Below are 10,000 nucleotides of genomic sequence, written 5' to 3' on the forward strand. Positions count from 1 at the left end.
TTATGTTAATATAATGTCATAACCAATATCATATTATCTGTCCTGACATTCCTTCTCATGCGGCTGCTGTGTTTGTGTAAATGTGATGTTAACACAGCAGTCAGTGAAGGAGTCAGCGTTGACACAGGGTTCAGTAAAGGAGACATCAGGGTTCAGTGGATTTGTCGACTGGCATGAATAATACAAGCAGCTGTGATGCTGCATGAATGGGCAATTTTCTGCTCGTTATAGTTTAGTTTTTGCACCGCGTAAACGCGTGAACACATTATACAGTTCCAGTAGCCGTGTTACTCAGTGTGGGTCAGGGACAGAGAAGGGTAGAGGAACATTATTGTAATTTGTTCTATGACAATTCAAGCCCGGACTAAAAATACCAGTGACACACAAAGACAGTTCTTTACGTAGAAGTGTGTGCATGTGTGTGTGTGCATGTGCGTGCGTAAGCGAGCGTGTGTGTGCGTGCATGCGTGTTGTGCACGCATTGGGGTTAATTTGGGTCATGAATGTGAAGTGGGACACTTTTAATCATCGAGGATAGATTAAATGTGTTGAATAATAATCAGGACATTATATAACACACACACAAAGACATATGACACACGTTTTGTTACGGCAAGGTACAAAGGAAAGGAGATTCTCGCATCTGAACATCTGTCTGTCTGGAAGGCTTAGCGGGTTAAGTGGACACTCATGATTACAGTACATAATTGCCAACACACAATACAAACGGAGGCATTAACACAAACACGTACATACATGAACAGCACACGCACACACAATCTACATGTACACACACACACACATACAACACACACACACACACACACACACACGCAATGCTATACCCATATTCGACCAGAAGAGGGTGTTACATTTATACATTATATAATTTGTAAATAGCAGCAGTGCTGCTCACTCTCAACCTGTATTACATGAGCAAACTGTTTTACCATGCAGTTCTATGCATTGCTAACTTACTTTTACAATTGCACACATGAGCACATGCATGCATGAAATGCCTTGAAATGGAACGTTTTAAATAAATTACTGTTACAAGAAATATGTACACATGTAATGTCAGGTGTCCTTAAGTTACACTTGCAGGTGTTGTTGATTTTAATGAGAGGGAGCCCATACCTTGTTGACTTGAGCTATATGCGTACACACACATTTTATGAGGCTTTTCCCACGCTGGTGCCGATATGCTTTCATCAGTGTGAAAATCTAAACAAAGAAACAGGTTGAGGAATGAAGTCTGGCACACTTGCATCTTAAGGTTTATGACGTGTGTGTGTGTGTGTGTGTGTGTGTGTGTGTGTGTGTGTGTGTGTGTGTGTGTGTGTGCGCGTGCGTGTGTGTGTGGGTGCGCATGTGTGCGTGCGTGCGTGTGCCTTGCAGCTACGGCGACATGGTGGAACACTTCCGGGTTCTGGAAGGTGCGGGTCAGTACTGTGTGTGGGACGAATCGTTCCTCTCCCTTAACCGACTGGTGGACTTCTACCGAACGCACAGCATCGCCATGGACAGGACGGTGTGTGTGAGGGACACCGTCCTCCTGTCTTCCATGGACAGGACTGTGTGCGTGAGGGACACCGTCCCCCTGTCCTCTGACACCACCTTGTCCCCTTGTCCGTCTGACCCCGGCCCAAACAACCCCTACCCCCCCAACCCTTACACCACCACCAGCCGTCGGCAGGGCTGCCCCGTCCCTCAGAGAGACTCCTCGCCCTGTCTGCTTGAAACCACTTTGGGGGTATGAGTGATGTTAATATTATGTACTGTTAAGATTACTCTTCTGCTCAGAAACGATGCACAGTTTCAGTTTGTCACTGGACATGCCTACTTTTTCCGATAACTGTCTGCTTTATTATCCTATGCTCTGTCTGTGTGCGTGTGCGTGCGTGCGTGTGTGTGTGTGTGTGTGTGTGTGTGTGTGTGTGTGTGTGTGTGTGTGTGTGTGCATGCAGAAACCACGTGTGGCTCAGGCCCTGGTTGACTACACCCCCCCTCACACGGCTCACCTCCACTTCCTCCGTGGTGACATCATCAACCTGCTGGACTGCAGCTCCGGTTCTCTGAGCTGGAGGGGCCGTTGCCGCGGCAGAGTGGGAATCTTCCCGCCAGAGTTTGTACAGCCGGTGTACCACTGACTGAAACCCAGCCCGTCAAACCAACCGTCTCTCCTCTGATCCTATATCACTCCCATCCCACGGCTGTAGGCCGATAGCGGATTTAGCTTCTGTCTATTCTATGCATTTCCTTATTTGTTGAGGTCGATTCTGGAGGGTTGCTCAAATTGCAATGTAACATGGCAAGAAAATAACTAGGGCTCTTTTTTCGTCCATGCTAAACCCCTTATCCCTAAACTACTTTGCCTTTTTTTTACTATTTTATAAAACATTTTTGAATAGTTAAAATAGCAAATCTACATCGACATGTTGTGAGCTTGTAGATTGGCTTGTAGATTTTAACTATTCAAAAATATTTTTCAAAATAGTAAAAAAAAAAAAAAAAAGGAAAAGTAGTTTAGGGATAAGGGGTTTAGCATGGACGAAAATAGAGGCCTAGACCTAGAGCCCAACCAGATTATTGGTTCCGATGCAATCCTAATGTTGGAGAGTCCTAGCCCACCAATTACTGATGTTTTGACTGCTATAGTCTTACATCAGTCTAACAAACCCTGGTTCCCTTTTGAGAAATTATAGCCAGAGAGTGAATGATTGTGAACTTTCAAAGTGTCATTTGGTGCTTATTAACCCATTTAGACTTGAGGTGATTCTAAAAATGATTCTAAATCCCAACATAAGTTTTCTTAATTTGTATGTAAAAATATATATATAATAATGTTGCTATATACTACACACAAGAGGTGTTCCTAGCTTGAAAGGTATAATAACGTATTTAAGTGTTCCAAGTCTAAATATAGTGCTCACACTCTTGTTTCCTCAATAGGTGCTTTCAGACTGCTAATTGGGCTGTCGGGCTAATTGAGATTTTAGTATTTTAGAAAAGATCACCATGCAACACTCACTTTGATCCTTTTAGGATTTCTTGTTTATTTCAGTCATAAGGCCTAGCAGCAAATGATACACGACGGACGTTTTGGCCTTCCTCAAAGGATAAGATGAGTGCTGGTGATATTTTATAAGATACTATTTCGCCTCTTTTTTTCAAGTTAATTGATATTTTACACATTGCCACATTGCCATGTTCATACTACTTTTTTTTTTGTGAACTAGAATTTTGTTTGCTGGCCCTGCTCTGGAACAGGGCAACTTTTCAAGACCAACTTTTCAGGTTTAGCCCTGGAAATGGCTGAAGACATGGTGCCTAAATGGCTAGTATGAAAGGGGACCAACTGTAGATTGTGTGGAATTGTCATTGACCAATCTAGCCCGTGGCTTGCACCTGTGGACCAGCACAGATGTGAACAGCTGGTCTAAGTCAGCTTTGTGTGCTTAGTTTAGCCACAGGTTAACATTAGACCCCCAGGAAATCCTAAACCAGGGGTCTCACGTTAACCCGGGACTAAGCACAGACAAGTGAAGCACCTGATAGAAGTTTAAATCTCACCTCCTGCCATCTGTCTCATCTTGTCTGTCCTCCCTACTGTCCTGAACAGTAGCCTGTAAATTGTACAGAAATGAAGACAGTGAGTCTTACCATTAATGAAAAGATTTATAGCTGCACACTCGTAGCAAAAGTTTTATTGTGGACACAGAGATGAGACCAACGTTTCGGACAGACAAACTGCCTTCTTCAGTGAGTCTTACTATAACATGGTTTGAAATGCTGGCCTGCATTCACTCAATTGTGACTGCAACAGTGAACACTCACTGTAGCTTGGATGCACTTTATTGATGGAACATAAGAATACAAAAAATAAAATGAAAAACACATATCAACTGAAGCTTTTGTTGAAGGTGAACTTTTTTTATTTCAATTATGCTGCACTTCTACAATACTGCTATGTAAATTATTAACACCTATAGGACACAAACAATAATATGACGTGACATTAATTAAACATTAATTTAGACGTATCCTAGAAGGAGGTGGATTAGGAGGTGCATTATCTAAGATCTCCTTCAGCTACAGGCATGGTATATTAGACTGAACATTCCTGTCAGCCACGCCTCAAGAATGCAAGTTACGGAAGGAAACCCTAAGGACTCAGTGATGACAAGTGGAGTGAAGGAGCCTTTTAACACAAATGAAAGCCTTCAGTTTAATGGATTTAAAGGCTATTGTAGTCGAGTAGCTGATTTGCTTCCAGCCATGCAGTTGCTAAATCATTTAACATGAATATTCTAGTGTTCAAACTGTAAAAGGACGCAACACTGACATTTACAGTCTTTCTCTCTTTAGACACCATTTGAAATAATCCCATATTAAAATACAAAATGGTTATAAAATAAATTACATTTTGAATGGTAAAGAGTTTGTAGTATGCATACAAATATTCTTCTGTATGTTAGGTAGGCAGCATGTCTAGTTGACAGACATGAATGACAACAGAGTTAAGGCAGGGCCAGCTGTGATGTCTAGCTATGTCACTCAGGCAAAGTAGGCGTACAGGAAGATGTTGATGCTGACCAGCATGATGGCGTTGATGCAGCAGAACCGAGACCAGAACAGACTCTCCCTGACAGTAGGAACCCTGGGAGGTGGAGCCGCTTCCGACCGCCGCGTTGTGGTGACACACAGGCCAGCCCCCTGACCACATGTCACCCTCCGTACATGTGGAGATCCTGACACACACACACACACACACACACACACACACACACACACACACACACACACACACACACACACACACACACACACACACACACACACACACACACACACACACACAAGATGCAGTCATGCAGGGGAACTGGGATTGGTATAGAGCAGTCAGTGGTTTTCAACCAGTGGTCCGGTGACCACAAGTGGTCCTTGAGGGGGTTCCAGGAGGTCCCCAGCTAAATGATGGAGTTGTTGGTAACCAAAAGGACCCTTTATAGATCATTTTACGTTCTCAAGAGTTAAGTGATTGTTAAACATCTGCATTACTTAATTTACAAGAAGTCTGCACAATTAGAGAATGTAGAAGAATTGTTATTTTGATCACAATACAACATGGAATTGGACAAAATCTTATCCAACAACAACAAAACATTCTTTAGTCTTGGGTCTGAGAGGCTAAATGTCATCAAAAGGTGGTCCGTGGCTCAAATACTACTATAGAGGGTAATGCGGCATGCACATGATATCATCATCATACCCGGAGGTTATGCAGGAACGCCTACTGAGTGTCAAAAAACTACTTTCTGGTCTTGACAGCCCATACATCAAACAGAAAAGTCCTATATGATTGCGTTAAACGACGTTAAACTCACTTTGCCACTTGATTTGCCACTCGATGCTCCACTCACTTAAGAGACAGACAGTGCCCTCAATGGCCTCATAGGCTCATACCCATCAAACTAAATTACTTCTCCAAAGTGAGTGACACCCACAGCCACAGCACTAGAGGGAGCGATCATGATCTGGTACCACCCAAATTTGGGAACAAACATGGTGAAGTTGTCATTCTACTACTCCTTACTCTATTTCTGACTAATAAAGTATTCAATCAATCAATCAATCAATCCTATGATGGTGTCCTGGTCCTAATGTAATGTAAGTGCGTGTGTGCGTGCGCGCGCGTGCACGCGTGCGTGCGTGCACGCGTGCGTGCGTGCAACCAAGAGAGAGAGAATGGTAAGACAGAAGACTGTGTGTAAGAGAAAGGTTTAAATGTAAGTGATTGTGTGCCATTTGAGTCAGTGTGTATGTATTCACATCAAGTACTGTGAATATGCACTCTTCTTACCCTGGGAGTTACGGTGGGTGACAGAGGACACTTTCTGCAAAGGAATTTCTATCTCTACCTCTTCAGTCAAAGTCCACCAGGTGAGGTTACATATCTGGTGAGAGAAGAAAGGGGAAAGTGCCTCAAACATCAGTCACATTGACATAAACATTTGACATAAACATTATGCTAAAAGAAAAAAGAAAGAATACTTTTTTTGCGTGTGAAATCTGTCACTCAAAACTCTGTCCTCGTTCAATTTCTGAGTTTAAACATTGAGCTGCCTGTAATTGCGCATTGGACATTGACCACTGGCATATGCAGCAGGGACTGACTTATGCCGGTTACAGTCCCGATTCTGCACATAATGGGATCGTGCATACACGGGTATGAACTGAATAACATACTTGACACATCTGTGGACAAGCGGATAGCATACATCTATCAAAATAACGTGCATAGCATCACTGTCTGTGAAAGGAGAGGATCCTGCACACTGTATTGTGCTTACTAGGATTTGATGTTATTAGTCCCAGTTGTAAGCCCAAAATAGTGTGGGGGATCTTCTCCTTTGTGACATAAACAAATGTGCCATTGTGTAACCGTTCATTTTTTTTTCATTCCTGTAATTTGCATGACCATACACAGACATTCTGTACAGCTTGGGCTTGACACTCAGTAAACTTGGTACTGTACTGGACTTGGAAATGTACTGGTTTTGAAAGAAAGTTCAGAGAAGAAAGGGGAGGTGGGGGGGTGTTGTCTAGTGGTAGCAGGAGTGCATTGTATTTATACACTATTCAGCATTACAGTAGTTCAAAGGCTGCATTTCATAAACAGTCAGGCCTCAATCAACTTTGAAATGTCTGGGACAAATCTGTGTACATAATTACATATTTACACATTAATTGTTTAGTACATATGTTGATCTGACCCCTAGATCTCTATATATGGAGCTGGCATGACATCACAATGATGTTCTGACATCACACAATGATGACTGGACCAGCTCAACAGAATGATTGATCTCCAGAATGATACTGTAGATCTCCAACTGGACCTTCAAAACTCTTCACACAGGACACCGAACAGCAGGTCGCATACGTTTTCAGGATTCTACCTTCAAGACAGTAGTATTTTTCATTGAGCATTTTTGAGGGGCGCTAGCCCCTCCTATATACAGTATGGCTTTAATGTTTGTTTTTCAACGATGTTTGTTTAAGAAAACGCTATAGACAATAAAGAGAAATCTATTGTTTGTTTTGAGGACTTAAACAAACATTAGCACCCGTTGCTTAAACAAACATTATGTTGTAATTGATGTTGTGAGATGATAAGAGCGCCCCTCACTTCACACGGGTGTGATTTTTTGGGTCAAAGTTGATCCATGCCAAAGCGCCATGATAACCAGTGTGGTTGCCGTGATGTGTGTCACTCTTGCAAATGAACCAAGTTGGTACAACACATGGATCTCCATATGTGGAGCTGACTATCATCACCTGGATCTCCATATATGAAGATCATGACACTGACGTCATCAAACCCTGGATATCCATACATGGAGAAGACTGGATCAACACCTATCTGCATATATGGAGCCGGCCAGCAACTCTACATCTGACCTCACAGACACCAGATTAATAGTTTAACTCCTGCTTCTTAATAACTGTGCCGTATTAAGAAGCTCTGTTGTTTCAGCACGACCACTTCTCGCCCTCAGGGCGTCTTTCTGGTAGTATTTGTAGTTTGTAGTTTGTAGTTTGTAGTTTGTAGTAGTAGTAGTAGTTTGTTTGTTAGTTTTTTCTTGTGTACACCATAAATCCCTTACAGAGACTCTGGAGAGACAGGAAACTGACTGGAATAGTATAAGAGTCCAGCTGGAATCAATATGGAGTATATAGTAGGCCTACATGTCTGGTCCAGTTAATGGTGTAACATGTAGATATTGAAACAGTGAGTTGACGTTGGTCTTTTTATGGATTTTAGTTCACAGAGTAAATCATATTAAAGCAGAAAATATGTATTTATCATCTCACGCTAAACCAACCACATATTTTTCAACATTTGGATGGGTTTGGTCTTGGATTCAAACACATGATCAACACATTGGTGGTGATGACGATGATGATGATGATGATGAACACATGAGTCAAACACATGATCATCTATGTCTGTGGAACATGGGTGCTCACCTGTTCATGGGTGGGAGGAGGGGTGAGCAGAGTTATCGTGGTGACCACAATGGTGGTGAGCCCACAGAGCAGAATGGCAAAATGAAGGTAGTGGATGTCCCTCAGCACAGCGGGGGCCGAATCCACCACGCCACATCTGGGAGGGGGGAACGCAAACTCCAGTACCATCCTACACACGCCCACCACCAGCCCTACCATCAGGCCCCAGAATGCACCCTGAGAAACAGAAAGAGAGAGAGAGAGAGAGAGAGAGAGAGAGAGAGAGAGAGGGGTTAACAATAAATCATGCTGAACTCTTTTGAACATTCCTATTCTTGGAGACACTCTGGGTGTGTCACACATGTGTACCAGACTGTTAGCACTCTCACTTTTAATAATATTATTTTAGGAAAGTTGATAATTGTTGTCACTTGTAAACGCACGATTTGACACAACACCCACCCCTGCTGTCAAAGAATGTAATCAGTGCAGTTTGACTCGACCACATTATAACAATCAGCTCTTCAATGTCAGCCACGTCGACAAGACGCTCATACTTCTCTGTTCTCTCTCTCTTAATCTTATTGTGTCGCTGTCACACCATAGTACACGACTACACGTTCTGTCATCAGTTACTCTTCACTGCTCCCTCGTTCAAACATCTCACTTCTTTTCTTTGACTACCTCTGACTGAATTGTCTTTCTTTCTTTCTTTCTTTCCTTCCACACATTCTTTACATTTCCATTTTTCATTACTTTTTGCCCCCCTAAATACTGTATATTAGAGTCGAATATCGACTCAATCCATTGAGGATTGTAGAAGAGATGTTCATATAATGATATAATGATATAAACCTTTAGGCATGATGCATTATTATTCACAACTGTAGTATGAAATACTTTATTAGCAGCAAAAAAATAAAAATAAAATAAACATTATATCCTATTTAATGGACCTATAATTGGTACACATGTTTCATTGTTTTAAGTAAGCAAAAATATGAAGTCCTAGTTGAACTAGACCTAGTTAATCCCAGTTAAACCGCTACAGTGAGTGACTAGTGTGTCTGTGTGTCACTCACATCCTGTCTGACGTTGCATGCCCCTTTGACCCCTGAGTCAACACTATTAAGATTCTTAAAGTGATACGTCCGCTATCTCTTATCTCTTATCTTCACACGTTAGCAACAATTTAACAGTTTCAAAGCAGGTATTATGATAGCAAAGAAAAGCAGACAGCACGTGTATTCAGCTGTGTGCGACGTGCGTTGTTGTGTTATAAGAGGAAGTGGAAAAACCCAGCGATTTTATACGTCCATGGTTTTATCTAGAAGCAAAGAAGACATTTTATCAGTGTGGGAATCGGCTTTCGTTTCTGAAACCTGAGAAAATACCGTTTTAACAGTTTTAGCAGTCAGGATGTCAGCACAGAGAGCAGACACATCAGGGATGGGCATTAAGCCATTTCAGACTGGTTACGTAGGAGGCTGGTTGGTACATGTAACCTGTCTTTCAACACTTGTGCTGATGCATATCCCATACACACACACACACACACTCACACTGCAATGTGACTTCAGAGTGTACAAATAGTACCAAATGGAACCGTAACACCAAAAGAATACAATGGGATTGGTATTTATGATAGTCAAAGGGGCACTCACAGTACCCTCAATACCTTCATACCTGTCTAACTACTCTTCTCCAAAGTGAGTGACACCCACTGCGACCATGATCTGGTACCACCCAATTTCAGAATAAACATGGGAAAATTCTCATTCTACCATTCTGCCAACAAAATGTGGAATGCCCATGAGGGACACACCATCCATAAAATGGAAAAAAGGGGGGGAAAAAGAAAAAAACATCTATCAGGAGACCACAAGCCAAGTAAAGGGGAGGTAAATGTAAATCGAAAGGAGATGTCATTCACTGCAGCCGTTTTCTCTTTATCTCCTTGTACATATCTTGTAATTTATATTGTTTT

The 10,000-nt window shown here is 42.1% G+C and overlaps 2 protein-coding genes across 3 annotated transcripts in view; one reads left to right on the forward strand and one right to left on the reverse strand.

The window, feature by feature from the left end:
- LOC306922353 (GRB2-related adapter protein-like) overlaps nucleotides 1–2,346 on the forward strand; it is a gene marked incomplete at its 5' end in the record, with an annotated part of 4,473 nt that extends 2,127 nt beyond the window's left edge. Inside the window, 2 exons of the mRNA XM_079499884.1 lie at nucleotides 1,399–1,753; nucleotides 1,968–2,346. Of these exons, the coding sequence (XP_079356010.1) occupies nucleotides 1,399–1,753; nucleotides 1,968–2,150 (538 nt within the window). The 3' untranslated portion in view covers nucleotides 2,151–2,346. The remainder of the gene's footprint in view (nucleotides 1–1,398; nucleotides 1,754–1,967) is intronic.
- Nucleotides 2,347–3,007: 661 nt separating this feature from the next.
- The window catches only part of slc5a10 (solute carrier family 5 member 10), a gene marked incomplete at its 5' end in the record, with an annotated part of 31,189 nt that continues 24,196 nt past the window's right edge, over nucleotides 3,008–10,000 (reverse strand). The window contains 3 exons of one of the 2 annotated variants that reach the window (XM_079499880.1): nucleotides 3,008–4,751; nucleotides 5,864–5,957; nucleotides 8,035–8,250. In XM_079499880.1, the coding sequence (XP_079356006.1) occupies nucleotides 4,558–4,751; nucleotides 5,864–5,957; nucleotides 8,035–8,250 (504 nt within the window). In that variant the 3' untranslated portion in view covers nucleotides 3,008–4,557. Of the gene's footprint in view, nucleotides 4,752–5,854; nucleotides 5,958–8,034; nucleotides 8,251–10,000 lie in introns of both variants that reach the window. The other variant, XM_079499881.1, reaches the window with a different exon arrangement.

This window comes from Electrona antarctica (assembly GCF_951216825.1).
Source record: "Electrona antarctica genome assembly, chromosome: 4".
Lineage (NCBI taxonomy): Eukaryota > Metazoa > Chordata > Actinopteri > Myctophiformes > Myctophidae > Electrona > Electrona antarctica.